Here is an 18,764-nt window from a genome sequence, read left to right as displayed (position 1 = left end):
AAACCTATATGTGGATTAGATAGATAAAGCAGAAGGTCGTCTGCAAAGAGTGCCATGTCCCCCATACGGAAGCCCGAGATTGACTTATTCTGTTGAATAGCGTTGGCCAGAGCCTCCATGGTCAAGACATAAGAGGAATGGGGACAGAGGACACCCTTGCCTGATCCCATTCCGTATCTGGAAGGGGTCTGACAAGGCACCATTGACCCTAATCCTGGCAGAAGGATTATGATAAAGAGCCAAAATCCAGTCCCGCATGCGCGGTCCAACACCAATTTTGCCCAGGGTAGCACAGAGGAAGTTCTAACTAACCCTATCAAATGCCTTCTCTGCGTCAACCGCCAGGAGACACAGAGGGCTATTCGACTGTCTGGCACGAGCAATCAAGGACAAGGATTTGATGGTGTTAACCCTTGCCTCTCCGCCCAGGACAAAACCCATCTGTTCCCTTTTAATCAAACGTGGGATGATGCCTTGGAGTTGCATAGCTATCAGCTTCGCGAAAAGTTTGGTATCTATGTTACGAAGAGAAATTGGCCTATAGTTGCCGCACGCCAAAGCGTCTTTGCCCGGCTTGGGAATGACCGTAATATACGCCAGCAAAGCCTGGGCCGGGAATGGACATTCGTGGCCAACCGCATTAAAGGGGTTGTCTCGCGGCAGCAAGTGGGGTTATACACTTCTGTATGGCCATATTAATGCACTTTGTAATATACATCGTGCATTAAATATGAGCCATACAGAAGTTATTCACTTACCTGCTCCGTTGCTGGCGTCCCCGTCGCCATGGTGCCGTCTAACTTCGGTGTCTTCTTGCTTTTTTAGACGCGCTTGCGCAGATGGATCTTCTCCCTTCGGCTGGTCTCGGAAGCATCGGCGGTTTGGCTCCGCCCCCTTGTACGCATCATCGCGTAGCTCCGCCCCTGTCACGTGCCGATTCCAGCCAATCAGGAGGCTGGAACCGGCACCGTCATGGGGCGGAGCTACGCGATGACGCGTACAAGGGGGCGGAGCCAAACCGCCGATGCTTCCGAGACCAGCCGAAGGGAGAAGATCCATCTGCGCAAGCGCGTCTAAAAAAGCAAGAAGACACCGAAGTTAGACGGCACCATGGCGACGGGGACGCCAGCAACGGAGCAGGTAAGTGAATAACTTCTGTATGGCTCATATTTAATGCACGATGTATATTACAAAGTGCATTAATATGGCCATACAGAAGTGTATAACCCCACTTGCTTTCGCGAGACAACTCCTTTAAAGGACCCCAACACCAGAGGTGCAATCTCCTCTTTAAACAGTTTATAGAACCTGGCCATGAAACCGTCAGGTCCCGGGCTCTTGCCTAGCTTTAAATTTTTAATAAGCTCCGATAGTTCGGAAGGAGAAGTCCAGCTCCAACTCCTCCGACTCCACGGATATAATTTTTTTTGGGCATTGTTTTGAGAGATCCTCCTCTGTTTCACCCACCACACTCTGGGGTCTAGTCCGAACATCGCCCTCTATATTGTAAAGTTTGGGATAATAAACTTTGAACTCTTCTAGAATATCTAGAGATGAGCGAGTATACTCGCTAGGTGCAATTGCTCGAGCGAGCAGTGCCCTTAGCGAGTACCTGCCCACGCGAGACAAAAGGTTCAAATGCCGGCAGGGAGCTGCGTGTGGGGGAGGGGGGGGGGGAGATATCTCTCTCCCGATTTCCCCCCGCTCCCTCCTGCTGACTGCCGCTACTCACCGCTCCCCTGCGCCCGCACCCTAAGCTTTTGTCTTGAGCGGGCAGAAACTCGCTAAGGGCAATGTTCGCTGGGCTGGACCAAATTCCCCCACCCAGTCTGTGTTTTAAAAATGTGTTACGGGAACCTAGCTAGCCATTTACCACTTAATAACGTTAAAAAAAACCTTTATACATAATCATAAATAAACATGAGAAAAATTCATAGTCATATGGAGTCCTAAGAGTCCGCTTTATACATATTTTACCGGGTGTCATGGTCATTCATTGCCTTTTCTATATTAGGCTGGAACTCCAAACAGGAAAGATATACCTTGAACCTCTGAGTTCCATCTAGCTATGATACCCATAAAAGTTTTTTAGGGTTCTTCTGTTTCTTCATATACCTCTGAGTTCATAAAGAATCTTCTAGGAAATGCATTGTGGCACTCCATTGGACACCATATCATAGACGTCTTCTCTAGAGGTGAGCGAGCACGCTCGGATAAGTCAGTTACTCAAGTGAGCCTCGCTCTTCTCGAGTAACTGCATTATTGTCCGAGCGTGCTCGGGGGAGAGAGTGAGAGAGATCTCTCTCCCCCCGCTTACCCCCGCCGCCCCCGAGCACACTCGGACAAGAATGCAGTTACTCGAGAAGAGCGAGGCTCGCTCGAGTAACTGACTTATCCGAGCGTGCTCGCTCGTCTCCAGTCTTCTCTGTAATGCTGTAATAAGCGCCATATAGAGACAGCACACAGAGGGTCTACAGCTCCATATAGCTGTGTGCATCTTTACAAGCTCAGTGCACATCTAAAGGCACACAATCTACTATATATATATATATATATATATATTATATATATATATATATTATATATATATATATAATGATAATGCAGACTATGCATACACTATATGAATGAGGAAAATGAATAAAAATATACCGGATAGCCTCTTTATTAGAGACTCCCATCTACGACATAGTAGCACGTTGCACCTCCTTTGGTCTTCCCAACAACAGCAATTCATTGTGGCCTTTATCCACAGTTATCAAAGGACCAGGGGGTGTCAAGAAAACATTTCCCCAATCGTGGAAGGTCCAGTGTCGCTAATTATGCGGGCATTCAGTGTTTTTATATCAATACTATACAGCGCATTATGAGACGGCTAGAGGCAGGTGTTGCTATTCTGCATGATGTGCCTACAGGAGCCACTAGATGGCACTAGATGTCTTTATAATGTGGGACATGCAGACTTAGTATACTTTGTTTTATAGATTTTTCGGCTCTCGCTGCCTAAATACAGTATATATCTCAATAATTCTCTCAGGAGTGAATTGGCTTATCATAGATCCCAGCAATTTAGCTATCACTTTTTCTGGATCATTACCCACCGCGCAGCGTAGAAAACATTATCATACTAACTTCTAGTCGCTTCAGTATTGTAATAAGACATGGGTTTGGCAATGAATAACAATTTTGTTTCTTTTGTTTACCCTTCTGATACATATTGTTTGATCTTGAGTTTAAATATCATAGATTTAGTGATAATGAAGAACGTTCTATATCTGTCCATCAATCCCATACATATAGTGCAGCTCGCTCAGGATGTTCTTCCATGCAAGGAGATTTTGAAGGTTTCAAGTTTAAATTCATAACCAAATGAAGGTATTTTACATCTGGGTGAAAAAGAAAAAGAAATAAAGAGAGTCAATGGTGCCATCAGTGAATGGGGAGGGTATCAATAATGTGTGCAGAGTGCCCCCCCCAAGTAGTGTTAGCAGAGTTCTCTCCCTTAGCCTACCTACACACTGGTGAGCGTGATATCAGGTCATGAAAGTCGACCCAATATCGTGCCCGTGACCCTGCGATATGCCCGCGGATGCAAGACGTTTTTCAGCCATGTGATGCTTTCAAGATCCCATTGAAATCAATGGGCGATACGTTCCGAGGAATGCGCAAAGATAGAGCACGCCACGATTTTGCCTGTACCTCATCGCTCGTGTGTATGACTCCACTTAGAAGAATGGGTTCATATTTGCATGAGATTTGTCCATCTCACAACGCAAAAATCTGAAGGTGGCTTTAATAAGGACAGCAAAAGCCCCCTTAGGGTGCATTCAAACAGGTGAGAGAATTGTGCGGGTTTTGTGCTTTGTGAGATGCATAAAAGTTGCATGAAAATGTAAACCATTATTTGCAATGGGTGTATTCACGCGGGCGATTTTTCTCTCGCAGCGATAATGTAAGATGGAAAAATCGCAGCACGTTCTATTTCCATGCAGGTCTCGTACGGGATGGTCTGTAAATTAAATTCGCATGTTTTAACTCCATCTGCGGACGCCCATGCATCCCTATGGGAACCCTGATTTGTGGATCATCTGCAAATCAAATCTGCCCGTGGACATTGGGCCTTAAGGAGAGCACCCAGGGGGGGGGTGTGGAGACACCTGGGGGGTGAGTGAGTTGAGGGATGACATCGTCTCTCCTCAAGGAGAGCACCCAGAAGGTGTACTATTCCGAATCATTGTTTTACAGACTGTTAAAAAGTCCTACATTGATTTGAAGGAATGCTGCCATCCAGTAGGTGGCGCTGCAGAGGTATTGTTCCATCTTTCTTGTTTGCAGGTCTGAAGGAGAGATAACACACAGGCCTGTGACCCCCTAACACTAATATAGAGATCATGAAAATGTAACATTCCTTACCAGTGGACTGATTAAGTATTTACTTCTCTGCTCATCTTATCTGGTATTGTTTTAAGTGCAAATTAATCTCGCTATGTCTTTGCCTTTTCATGTGTGTACATTTGTACAGATCTGTTTCATTATGCCTGTGGAAGGGTCCTGAGAGGTCTGAAAGCTCGCTATAACATCATGTATTTTTGTCAGCCATTAAAAGGTATCATATCTACAAGATTACTTGACTTCTCCTACTGAGAACAATCACATTTTCCCCCATCATTCTGCACTCAATACTCCCTAATGACGAAGTGATAACAGAATGTTAGAAGTCATTGTAAGTTTAAAAAAAAAAAAAGAAGAACAAATATTTGCATTGATATTTATACCCTGTACTCAGTACTTAGGTGAAGCACCTTTGGCAGCGATTTCAGCCTCCAGCCTTCTTGGGAATGATGCCACAAGGTTTACACATCTGGATTTGGTGATTTTTTTCTGCCATTCTTCTCTGCAGATTCTCTGTCTCAAGTTCTGTCAGGTTGGATGGGGGCCGCCTGTGGACGGCCGTTATCAGATCTTTCCAGATATTTGATTGGGTTCAAGTAAGGGTTCTGGCTGGGCCACTCAAGGACATTCACAGAGTTATCCGTAAGGGTGCTCTGAGACGGAATGGATCACGGATTATCATTCAAAAAATCGTTCAAGCGAGCGAAAGTGTACGATAATCGTCCAGTCTAAAAGCGAGCCACCGACCAAACGACGAACAATAATCGTTCACTTTTCATTCGTCGTTCATTTTATGCCGGCATAAAAACCATCATCGGCTCATTCACTTATTGTTCAGTTTACACAGCGATCGTTCAGTCCTTCTGATGAACTTATACAGCGAATATGAAGGACTGAACGATTTCTCGCTGGGACGAGCCCACAATGTATCTGCCTGTCTAAACAGGCTGCGCAAGCGAACGAGCTAACTGTGACATCATTTGCTTGTTCAAATTATAAAATTTAGGCGCATTTTGGCATGAAAAGTCTCAATTATGCAGGACAGATTGACAGTATAGAGAGCTTTCCTTGTCAATCCGCCCATATAATGTATGATTGACACACCACACTGCAGATGTCTGCAGCCTGAACCTCTTCCCCGGCAATAAAGTAATCATTCATTTCCTCCTTCACCCAGCTGTAAAATAAACTGTTATGTTCCCCTCGCTTCCCCCTCTATATTAAACTGGGTCCTTCACTTCTCCTCCAGCCCCCCTCCTGTCATTACATTCAGTGCTGAGAGACTTCAGAAGAATCTTGGTCCTACAGTTTACAGTATGTCAAATGATAGCAAAGAAAATTTTTAATGAAAACCAATTAGAAAAATGTTTTATATCCAAGAATACACTGATTTATAGAAAAAAATATAATTCCAGGCTAAAGTGTTTGAAACTCTTAAAGGGGTTGTCCCGCGAAAGCAAGTGGGTCTATACACTTCTGTATGGCCATATTAATGCACTTTGTAATGTACATCGTGCATTAAATATGAGCCATACAGAAGTTATTCACTTACCTGTTCCGTTGCTAGCGTCCCCGTCTCCATGGTGCCGTCTAATTTTCAGCGTCTAATCGCCCGATTAGACGCGCTTGCGCAGTCCGGTCTTCATCTTTTCTCAATGGGGCCGCTCGTGCCGGAGAGCGGCTCCTCGTAGCTCCGCCTCGTCACGTGCCGATTCCAGCCAATCAGGAGGCTGGAATCGGCAATGGACCGCACAGAAGAGCTGCGGTCCACCGAGGGAGAAGATCCCGGCGGCCATCTTCACCAGGTAAGTAAGAAGTCACCGGAGCGCGGGGATTCAGGTAAGCACTGTCCGGTTTTTATTTTTAACCCCTGCATCGGGTTTGTCTCGCGCCGAACGGGGGGGCTATTGAAAAAAAACAAAAACGTTTCGGCGCGGGACAACCCCTTTAAATAGCAAACAGACCAAACTTTTATTAACCCTTTGCAATCCAATTTTGGATTCAGGGTTTCCTAGGGGGCTTTCTCTTTCTGTCATATGATGGTGCCATCTGCTGGCTAGAGCTAGTACTGCGGTATGGGACATGCTGGAGAGGCCCCCGACAACAGAGCGGCCAGTAATATTCAGTAAGAATACCCTGCTGGACATCTTCCAACATCGAAGCTGTACAGCCTTCAATCAGAATGTCTTCAGACATTAGACAGTGGTTTGGAAAGGGTTAATAATCCTTGCAGAAATCCAGGCAATTGCAAAGGCTTTATAAAAATCAAAATCACAGCGATACCGCATCGGTGTGCTGTGCGATATCGCTACGTTTTCTCACAGCGATGTCATGATTTTGCGTCGCTACAAAGTTGAGCGGCTTTGTAGTGCTCTTTTGCTGTGATTTTCGGGGAACTTAAAATATAAGCCGTACCTTTTAAAAATATGCAAATAAGACAAAAAAACCCCAAATGCATCACCTAAGAAGTGCTGTCATTGTCCCGATCATGTGACATTGATCACATGGCTTCAAAGACGGCACGGTGTAATGTATTTAGTATACACCCCTTTCAACACATGGATTTGAGCCGGCCTACAATCTGGGATTTATGAATGACGCGGCACGTGATGTAGGTCCGGGATCTGATATGCGCTAGACGTCACAGAGGGAGGATGGACCATCTTGGGTCCTCTGCGCTCTCGAATACTACGGCTAACCGTGTGAGATCCGTGATCTCTGACGACAATCGGGCGCTGTGGTTTATACACTCATCCGCATGACACCAGGTCTGTGCAGATTTTAAATTGAGAACTACGGTAGATCTCCATCAGGTAATATTCGGTATTAAGGGGGATATCCCCTTCAATGGAGTACACTCCTCCCGTCTGTCATTGGTCAGGATATCCAGGTTCCACCTGGTGGAAGGACCTTGGGTAGCTATATCAAGCCGTACTGACTGCACAGAGCTCGTACACCTGTCGCTCACTACCAGGGCCGCAGGCTCTATCGGAGAAGCCATTTATTTATTTTGACATCAGAGCAATTAGTGAGAAAGCGTACTTAGCCCAGTATTTAACAATAAGAGACTTAGAACTATCTAGTAGAATCTCCTAGGTAGATGACTTTTTTCTTACCCAGTAACCTAGTATTATCTAGAGTCAGTCGCATATTAACTCTTTGCAATCTAATTTTGGATTAAGGGTTTTCTAAGGGGCTTTCTTTTTCTGCCATTTTACAATGGCGCCCTCTGCTGGCTAGAGCCAGTACTACAGTATGGGACATGCTGGAGAGGCCCCCGGCTACAGAGTGGCCAGTAATATACAGTAAGAATACCTTGCCGGACGTCTTCCGACATTGGAGCTGTACAAGCTTCCATCAGAATGTTGGAAAACGTCAGACAGTGGATTGGAAAAGGTTAATTGACTAACAGCCTGATTAGCTGTCTCGTGGTGATTTCTGGCTACACCTTAGTCCTAAGCTCCCACTATTGTATATATAGATGGACCGAGTAAACTTTCAGTTCTCTGTTATAAATCTATATGTAAACACAAGAATACCGATGCCGTTCCACAATATAAACCTATTGGCTCAGAGTTCTCTCAAGCTGATGTAGATGCTGTCCTCAAGTAAATAAAATAGAACACTGGTTCCTGATGAACTGTTCGGAACTGAGCAGGGAAACGCGTTGATCCGTTCTTAGGCTGGGTTCACACCGGGCGGATTTGCTGCGGAAGTTCGCTGCGGCAAATCCATGTCAAAAATCTCGTCCACACGGGGTGGCCAATCCATCGTGGCAAAGCCAGTATTAGCCGGCGCTGCGGCGCGGATTCCAGGGATGCAGCATGTCAATTCTTTTTTTTTTCCCATTGCGGCCTCGCTCCTCTTGATTGGAGAGCCGGCCGCAATGGAAAAACATTTCACATTTTTTTGCTGCGGAAAACCTGGGAAAGCGTTCCGTGTGAACCCAGCCTAAGAGTTCTAAGAGTAAGCTGCCCTGTAAAGAATTGCGCTATATATGATATCGTCATACTCCAGCCGCTATCTTTAGGACACTAGGTGATGTGCCTTGTGTAAATCTGCCCAGTGCTTTTTAGGACAGTACTGAGTTACTTATTAACGCGACAGTTCCCCTTTTTCGGTCTGATACCTTAAAGGGGTTCTGACATGAAAAAAAAAAAATTGTACTCACCTTGCCTGGCCTGGCCCGATCGCCAGGCATGTCCCCTCCAGCCGGCATCATCTTCTGTGCCTTTAAAGCAGAGCAGGAGCGGTCAAAAAGACCGCTTCCTGCTCTGGTCCGTCCGTCAGGCACTTCCGAGGTCAACGGACGGACCGCCACAGCAAGCACGTCACAAGCAGTGCTTGCTGTGGGCGGCCCGTCCTGACTTCTGTCAGAGGGCACCTCTCCACTGCGCATGCGCGCGATCCCGGAGCGGCGCGGCTGCTGGAGAAAGAAGACTGCCTGCCGGGAGGCATACTAGCACTTTCTGCTTAGGTTAAGCAGCGCTGCTGATTAGAGCCACCTGATTGGCTCTTCGGCACCACGTGACTGCACAGCGTGCACCAATCAGGTGGCTCTAGTCAGGCTGCTTAACCTAAGCAGAAAGTGCTAATATGCTGCCGGGAGATGACCCCGGATGTCAACAACAACAGGAGAACAGGTAAGTGTTATCTTTTTATGCTTTAGCAGCCATTAACCCATGGGTTCCCTGGGTCCATTAGGCACACCAGGGAACAATGGCTGCTAAAGCATAAAAAAATTATTCATGTCAGAACCCCCTTAAGGGACAACATGTGGGCATCGTAATTCACTGTAGTATTCTAAGACTTTTATTATAGAGATGTTTGCTTCTAATCCATTCTATTTACACTACAGAATACCATCTGTCACATTCTGTCTACCTGACCTGCCAGCAGCTGTTGTTCTGTACTCGTTTTCGTACTGAGAGATGCCTATTAATTTATTAATATTAGGATCTTCTCATATGTTACCTTTGTTCTGGTTGTGTGTCAGCCCTTGTCTCTTTGTATTTAGGAAGTGCTGTCAGCTCTGCCGCACTTCTTTCCCCCGATGAACTGATCACAGCCATTCAATGAATAGGAAGGCTCCATAAGGAAACATCCAAAACCTCACAAATCGCGGCAATATTTAGCAAAATCTAAATTTTTTTTTCTCGCAGTGTAGCAGGCTACAAAACATCGCTAATGCGAAGGAACCCGTTGGAAAGCATGGACTTTACATACATGCGATTTGTAGCACTGTCGCATCATGAGAAAATCGCGCAATTTTGTCGCCCGTGTGAAACCACCCTAATGCACACAAATAACATACAGATGATATATTAATATGCCTTTGTTGTCTCTTCAGCTTGGCGGAACCATTGGAGACATTGAGGGAATGGCTTTCATAGAAGCTTTCAGGCAGTTCCAGTTCAAAGCCAAGAGGGAGAACTTCTGCAACATACATGTCAGCCTCGTGCCTCAGGTAAGGGAACATTCACACCCGCATATTCATCCATTAACCGCATATTGGTCCATTAACCCTTTCCAATCCAATTTGTATCCTGGTTTTCCTAGGTGGCTTACTCTTTTTCTGCTGTTATACAACGGCGCTATCTGCTGGCTAAAGCCAGTACTGCATGAGGTGACACGTTGGATAGGCTCCGACAGCAGAGAGGCTGGCAATATACAGTAAGAGAACCCCGATGGATGTCTTCCAACATCTGAGCTGAACAGCCTTAAATCATAATGTCTTCAGACATCAGACAGTGGATTGGAAAGGGTTAATACGCTACTTTTCACAGGCCAAAACTTGCCTATTCTGGACAGATTTCAGCCCTTCTTGAATTTTTCTTTCTTTTTGCACTGTGTATTTTTGAAGTCGCTTTGACTTCTATGGCCTATTTCAGACCAAAATAGGACATGCAGCTTTTTTTTTTACGTGACTGAAAATTGCGTAAAAAATACGCTTATGTGATTAAACCTATTGAAATACCGAGCATATTTATGTCTATGTGAATGAGGCCCTATGCTTTTACTTAAAAGACAAAGTTGGATAACATTAGTCACTGTAGAGAAACCGCCAACTGAGCGTCAATGGTGGAGGCATGTATTCCTATAGAATCTGTAAAGGATCTCCGTCCACAATACAGATCGGAGCTTTACCTCTAGGGGAGGATATCTCCGCACACATGCAGTCTGCGCTGCACTGCCATACTGGCTCTGTCACAGCATGCATTCGCTAAAATAGACATGTCAGGAAAGATGACCGCTCCTTTTTGGGTACCTGCACATGGGGTGTATCTACAGCCAAATTGGAATTGTTGTTGCAGATTTGCTGTCACTAGAGATGAGCGAGCATACTCGCTAAGGGCAATTGCTCGATTGAGCATTGCCCTTAGCGAGTACCTGCCCGCTCGGGAGCAAAGATTCGGCTTCTGGCGATGGGTGGGGAGCGGCGGGAAAGAGCAGGGAGGAATGGAGGGTAGATCCCTCTCCCCCCCCCCCCCCCAGCTACCCCCTGCTCATGGCCGCAACTCACCTGTCACCCGCGCCGGCAGCCGAACCTTCTCTGCCGAGCGGGCAGGTACTCGCTAAGGACAAGGCTCGATCGAGCAATTGTCCTTAGCAAGTATGCTCGCTCATCTCTAGCTGTCACCTTTACCCGATGCATTGCAAAGGGTGAAAGTCACAGTTAAAATTCTTAAAAAGAATTCACTTGCTGCGGATTTCAATATCCACCCTGTGGGTCAAATAGTGAGCAGGAAATATCTGCAGTGTGTACATGAGATTTGTTAGCATCCTATTTACTGTGCTGGTACTGTGTTAGGGCGTAAACAGATGGGCGTGTTTTAGTCTTGAAAATCACTGCCGCATAACCAGACAAAACCATAAATATATAAATGTTATTTGTATAGCGCCAACTTATTCTGCAGCGCTTTCATGTAATTTATTTATTACCCCCACCATGCTGGGTACTCATTTTACCAACCTCGGAAGGATTGAAGGCTGAGTCAACCTTGAGCCGGCCACCTGAACCAAGCAGATATGGAACTCAAAACCTTCATGTCGTGAGCGAGAGCTTAGGACTGAATTTCTGCTGCCTTAACACTCTGCACCACATGAGACTCTAAAGCATTAATTTCATTGGTTTCGTTTTTACTATCGGGATTCTCGCGCTTTAATACTACGTGTGGGAAAGATAGGGAAGGCTGCATCTTTTTCTTTTCAAACTCACCACCTATTGGATGACACCATTCCTTCAAATCAATGTACAACTTTTTAACAGTCTGTGAAACACAGATAGGGAATAGGAAACCAAAAAAGTCGTACATTGATTTGAAGGAATGCTGCCATCCAATAGGTGGCGCTGCAGAGGTATTGTTCCATCTTCCTTATTTGCATAAATTACCCAGTGGAGCGTGCATGGCCTTATAAATCTCCTCGATCACTTTTCAGGTGTCTTCTCACACCCCTTCTGGGTGCTCTCATTGGGGAGAGATGATGCCATCCCCCGACCCACTCACCCCCTAGGTGTCGCCACACACTTTTTGGCTGCTCTTCTACAAATAAATTGATGGAAAGATAGAGTTACGGCTGTCAGAATATGGCGACAGAAAATAATTTTGTTTTTTCAAAGATATTTTATTTTTTAAAAGTAGTACAGCGGAAAAAAAAAGCATATTAATTTGGTATCGCAGTAATTGTACTGATCCATAGATTAATGTTATCATGTCACTTTTGTCTCAGTACGCGTGGCCATAAAATATGGCCCCCCCCCCACCTTCCTAAAGATGGCAGAATTTAGTTTTTTTTCTATTTCACTCCACTTAAAAATTTTCAAAAGCGGATGGTGCTGTGATGGAGAGTCCCTGCCATATGCCGCCAGAAATGTGTAAATAATTCATGACTCTCACTTGCTTATGGGAAGAAAGAACAAGCTGTTTAGTACTTTACTGCCACATTAAATGAAGCCCAGATTGTCTTCTATCGTTTTCTGATAGAACATTCAATTTACCTTTATAATTAGTACTCCGAGACTACGATTCTAATACACAAGCACAAAACCCCCATTAACTCTAAATATCAGCTTCAGGTATTGAAGACATTCAATCTTAAAGCTTGAGAGGTACAATTCTCTTGAGTGCAAGGCTATATTGATCTCAGAAGAAACTAAAGAAATCCGTGCATGCCGGTTTATTCAGCAACACCACCATAATGCTAGTTTGTTTGTGATTTATGTCAGTCCAGGGCTGTAATATTTAGACTAAATAATTATTTTCAAACCTACTTAAAATAAAGAAAAGACATAACATTTTGGCTGTGAAATTATAAAATACGTTGTTGATCTACAAAAATAATTTGTAGAAAATCACTGGGGAACAAAATTTTTGTTGCACCCCTAAAAATACTTGTTCTTACCTAAATTGAGTGCGCTGATCTGAAATCTGAAATTAGTTTTTCTCTGTAAGCTGCAGTTTTTTCGCAATTCAAGATTTTAGGTTTTCATCTTTAATGAAAATCATCTTAATCTAAACAATTTTCAACATTTAGTTTAACATAATGAAGTAGAATGTCTTATTGGGCATCATCCTGGTGAGATTATAATACTTGATATAATACAGTTATACACTAAAACATATGATTGCATCAGAATTTGGCTACAGTTTTGAAATAAAACACATTAAATACACTTATTTTAGGCATAAAATTTGCACAAAAAACTCATTTAGATTCTATTCAGCTCTTTCGTTTGTGTACTTGCTGAGGACAATCTTGTTTGATGCTCCAGCAGTAGTCTGCCATCATATTCCTGTCCCATCGCCCCTGATAACTCTCTTCCATCGTCTTCAGATCTTGCTCCCTGCTCATCACTAACAGCTTCAAGGTTTTCGGGAAACTTATCAAGATGACTGTTGAATGTCGCGGAAAGCCAACAGCATCCTTTGAACCAGAAGCTCATAGTTTTCTGCTTTTTTGTTGCCAAGTAAGTCCTTTGTAACTGACACAAAAGACAGCCATGCTGCTTGCTCCTCCTTCTTCATCTTCCTGACAAATTCTTTGTCACGTATGAGGGTTCGAATTTCAGGTCCATCCAACACACCTGCTTTTTTCTTTTCGAAAGACAAGGCAGGAAAAGCAGAAACAATATGTTGGAAGCGCTCACTTTCTCTATTCAAAGCCTTAACCAACTGCTTCATTAAGCCAAGTTTGATGTGAAGCGGGGGTGGGGTGGGGGTGGGGGAATGATCCTGTCTCGAATAACTATAGGTTCATTCACAATATTTGGCATCCCTACTTCCAGAGCTTCACGTTTCGGCCACTCCTTCTGTGTCCAGTGTTTCTCCCAAGCTCGGCTGTACCACAAACAAAGAAAGCAATGATACTTCGTGAAACTTCTCTGTTGTCCAAGGAGGAAATTTACTGTTTTAAGATCCACACAAATGATCCAGTTATGCTCCTTATGTCATTATAATCCTCTCGCAGATGAACTGAATGACCAATTGGAACTGCTGCATAAACATTCCCGTTGTGTAAGAGAACACATTTCAGACTCCGTTTAGAGCTATCAAGAAATAGCTGCCATTCTGTTGGACTGTAAGTGGAAACACGTAACTGTCCGAGAAGACTACTGATATCATGACAGTAAGCAAAGTGTTTGTCTTCGGAAAAGAAGTCCACAAAAATTTGTTCACGCTTCCTGAAATGGGATACTTTAGCTGACCGTTGAAGAACATTATTTTCTTGAAGTCTGGAGGCTAATAACTCAGCTGCTTTCTTTGATAGGCCCAAATCCCTTACTAAGTCATTCAATTCCGTTTGGCTAAACTGCTGAGGGGTTAAGGACTGCTTGGGATCAGAAGAATATCCTTCAGCAATACGACCTATCCCACACTCTAAGATAAGATGCATGAGGAAATGGTTGTAGAATCTGAAGGTATATCAGGATATGTGATCACATGACGTTTTTTCTTGCCGATACCTTTTGTATTGTTCAGGCAGAAATAACAGTCACTGCTGTGGTCCTTGGGTTCACGCCACACCATGGGAATACTAGAAGGCATGCCTTTGCATTTTCCTTTTGTCCAGTCACAAAGCATTTCCTTATAATTATGACACACAATATGAGGAGCCTAATTCTTGTCTTGATCGCCAAGGGGAACTTGAAAATAGGCAATCTATGCACGTGTCACAAATGATGAAATATTGCGCTTTTGACGCTGAAATGTGTAGCAGCCACATATATAACAGAAGGTGTCAGGACAATTCTTACATTTATGCCTACTTGAAGAAGCCATGATTCAATCTAAAAAACCCCCAAAATAATAGGTTCTTTTTTTTTTCTTCTTTTTTTTTTAGAAAAAACACATTGAAAAACAACGTGTACTGCTGTAAATGGCGGCTTCCTCAGGGGTGAAGTGTCTTATTAAATCAACACTTATAACATTAAAGCAATGTTCAGTCGGCTAACAGCGCCAAGATCCTTGGGTGCAACTCACGTCGGTTTTTATCAGATAATTTTTTACATTTAAAAAAACTACAATTATGTAAAAGTGATGTTTGTAAAACATTAATTACCTTGTGGTTATCTTTAATCTAAGCGTCGTTGCTCTTTAACTCCAATTTAGAAACCAATGAGTGCCATTAACTGTAACAAAAATTAATTAAAACTGCATGAAAACTAAAACGTGCACAACAAAACGGATTTCAGATTTGGAATTAGCGATGCAGAAATAAATAGAAATAGTTCTAAAACCTCATGTAACAGAAAAAGAAAAAAAAAATGTTCCCCAGTGAAATTAATCATTTTTTGTAATATAGAATGCTGTATTCCAGCCTAAAGGGACAACATTTTAATGGCTTCTTAGTGTTTATGTCATGTTGCTTTCTCTCACATTCTTGCTTGTGCAGCTACTACTTCAGAGCTCAGTGAATTCCTTGGAAAACAAGCTGCCTCTCTTGGATAAATAGTAAATACAAGTGGTAACAATTTAGCAAAGAAAGCGGTGACAATGTGACATGAAGGTGAAAAGAAACATGATCACAGAAAAACAATGTGTACTGCTGTATATGGCTTCTTCCTCAGGGGTGAAGTGTCATATTAAAGCAACACTTATAACATTAAAGCAATGTACACTTGGCTAAGAGCGCCAAGATCCTTGGCTGCAACTCACGTCAGACAGCACATGGACACCCCAATTCTTGGGATTTTTGGGACACTGCAGATTTGCATCAGCCAAGAATAAGACATGCAGCCATTTTTCAGACTTACTCGCTTGAATGAACCCATTCAAATGATTGCGTTCTTATTCCACGCAAATTCTGTCCATCTTGGACTCACACAGAATAATCGCCTGTGTGAATACAGCCTAAAGCAGTTGTCCCATGAAAAGAACTTATCTCCTATGCACAAAACAGGTGATATGTATCTGATCAGTAGGAGTCCCGACAGTTGGAACCTCCACCAATCACAAGAGCGGGAGCCCCTAGTGGCTGGAGATGAATGGAATAGCAGTGCATATGCATGACCACTGCTGCAATTATATGGGGACATTCTGGACCCCCCCCCCCCCCGTTCGTGTAGTTAGTTGGGGTCCCAGTGGTTAGCTTTTCACAAATCTGATGCTTATTCCCTGTCTAGTGGATATTTGATAAGTTCTTTTTGTAGACAACCCATTTTAAGTAATTTTAGAAAATGTGTAAGTAAGAAGAAATAATTTGTACCTAAATTATGGGGAGAATGTGAGCGTACAACAGCCGTAGTAGCTAACCAGAGTAAAAAAAACAGTTATATCCCCTGTATTACCATGTACTGTGTGCCAACAGCAACATGAAGGTATAACCATTGCATATTCCTCTGAAATGAGAATGTGCGGGTGCCAGCTTTCAGCATCAGTACACAAGTCCTATAATAGATGTGCATGTGTCCCATTGAGATTTGCTGCATGGATGGAGCTCTTGTTTCACCAATCCTCTGTATAGAATATAGTATAACAACTCAGCAACAAGCATGCAACATGTAAGTAGCAAGATATGTACGGTGCTTCCTTGAAAATAAGACCCTGTCTTATATCAATTTTTGCCGCACAAGAGGCGCTAGGTCTTATTTTCGGCGAATGTCTTTTTATACTTACCTAGCAGGCGCAGTCTAGGTCCCTCCCGCTGCTCTCCAGAGCTCTGACATTGATTGGGCAATTCATAAATCCCGCCTCCAATATGCGATGGCTACGAATGGCTGAGCAGCGGTTGAAGAACTAATCAATGCAGCACTCGATGCACCAATCACAGCCATCGATTTGGTTCATCAAGCACTGCACTGATTGGCTGAGCAGCTCTTGAGAACCAACCAGAAGCATCGCTTCCTGGAGGTGGGATTTATAAATCCCATAACCAGAAAGTGATCTTCTGTGGGCGGCCGAGGACTGGAGGACGCACGGTGGAGCTCCGAACAGCAGCAAAAGGACCTGGACCGAGCCTGCTAGGAAAGTATTCCTTTTTTATGTAATGCAGCTAGGACTTATTTTTAGGGGTAAGACTTATATTTCAAGCCTCCCTGAAAGATCGGGACAGGGCTTATTTTCAGGGTAGGTTTTACTTTTAGGGAAACGGGGTAACTAGTGTTCATAAAAAGCCAATACAGCACCATGTAAACAACATCCAGCAATCATATATAGAACATGAAAGTAAATAAAAAAAATATTTTAAGATTAGAATCAGTTTCCTGTGACTTTCATTGCAAAGCAGGATATTTTTGCTATAATCTCAACAGTCTGCCACAGAAGTAAATAATGTATGTATTTACTTGCGTTTACTCTGTACCACTAGTGGGCACTCTCGTTCCTTGCTGATGCTCATGAGCGACGTACAAAACAACATTTTACTCTACATAATTCTCATTATTATCATCAATTCATTACTTTTCAAGCCCCATTAGTTACAGGACAGACTGACAATATGACTTTATTCAGCCACATATGTTAGGACAGATGTTTAAAGGGGTCCTAAAGGATGGTAATCCTTAGGATTGGTCATCAATATCAGATAGTTGGGAGTCTGGCTCCTAGCGCCCTACTGATCAGCTGCTATGCAATGTACCGGACAGTGAATAGGCTGCAGTGCTCACTCAAATGCTGCTGCACCCTAGTACACTTGCTGTTACCCAGCGTATTCGCGCATGAACCATGTTTTTTTTTGTTTGACTATTCAAACTAGTGCGTGCTAATTTGAAAAAAAAAGCGTAAACACTGCGTTTTTCTGCCTGTCTTCTTTTTTCTGTACTGCGGATGTGTGCGGTAATGCCGGCCGCCGCACATGCGCAGTGCAGTTTTTTAATTTTAAACTTCTCCTTTGCTTCGGAATTGGCGGCCTGTCCGCACTGTCAACTGCGGATCGGAGGGCTTCAATGGAAGCTGTCCGCACGGAATCCGCACTAAAATGGACCATGCTGCATTCTGTTTTCCGCATGCAGAATCTGAAAAGCAAATCCGCATGTGTAAATTGAAGTGCGGACACCCATGCTTCCATACGGGTAGTTTAAACTGCGGACTCCGCAAATAAAATCCGCCCGTGGACATTGGGCCTTGTAGTTCTCATTCTTTCTTAATCCACTCCTTGTTTTGGCTAAAAAAAAATGCAAGTGCACTTTCCAAAAAAATGCTTTATATGAAGCCACCCTTAGGCTAACTTCACATGAGCCAGCGTGATTTTGGCTGATATCCGATTTCTCCGCGGATGTGAGGTGTTTTTATGTCAAAAGTGTCTTGCATGACTTTGGTGAAGTAGAGATCCTCCGCTGCGGCTGTTAGCCGCGGTGGAGGATTACAGAATTTCTCCCATTGTTTTCAAGAGACATCACGCAATCACAGACACTTACCATAGGGGTCTCATCCTTGTAGATGGTTCAAAACTTAAGCCTCATTTACACGCAAAGATGATCGCTTAAATTTTGTTCAAAAGATAGGATGATTGACAGTTTGAGCGATCCTTTTGCATAATCTGCTAAAGGACACTAATGCCCATTAGTAGCTTATTAGCTTCATTTGCATGTAAATTAGCCTACCTTCACTGTATGCAGATAAGAGCAGGTGGTCTGTTATCTGCATACAGCTCCTTTGTTCTCCAGCGGGACAGCAGTTGAATACAGCGTTATCAGCGCTCCCGTGAAGAATTACAGCGTGCGGCCCCTGCTATCAGCTGCCCGTCCAAACTATGGATTTGCAACTCAACATAAAATCATCGTTCGGCTTAAAAGCAAACAATGGTAATATTTACATGCAACGATTATCACTCAAAAGACATCGTTTGAGCAATAACACTGGTAAACAAATTAAAAAAAATGTTTGTATCTGGTTTGGAAACAGGTGGATTTAACTAATTTTGGGGTGCCGAAT

General features: G+C 43.6%; 1 protein-coding gene across 1 annotated transcript in view; it reads left to right on the top strand.

The window, feature by feature from the left end:
• Positions 1–18,764, top strand: part of CTPS2 (CTP synthase 2) — a 181,704-nt gene that overhangs the window by 12,651 nt on the left and 150,289 nt on the right. The window contains exon 7 of the mRNA XM_066599475.1: positions 9,743–9,859. Within this exon, the coding sequence (XP_066455572.1) occupies positions 9,743–9,859 (117 nt within the window). The remainder of the gene's footprint in view (positions 1–9,742; positions 9,860–18,764) is intronic.

Source organism: Eleutherodactylus coqui, chromosome 4, assembly GCF_035609145.1.
Source record: "Eleutherodactylus coqui strain aEleCoq1 chromosome 4, aEleCoq1.hap1, whole genome shotgun sequence".
Classification (NCBI taxonomy): domain Eukaryota; kingdom Metazoa; phylum Chordata; class Amphibia; order Anura; family Eleutherodactylidae; genus Eleutherodactylus; species Eleutherodactylus coqui.
This window is presented reverse-complemented; position numbering and strand designations above follow the sequence as displayed.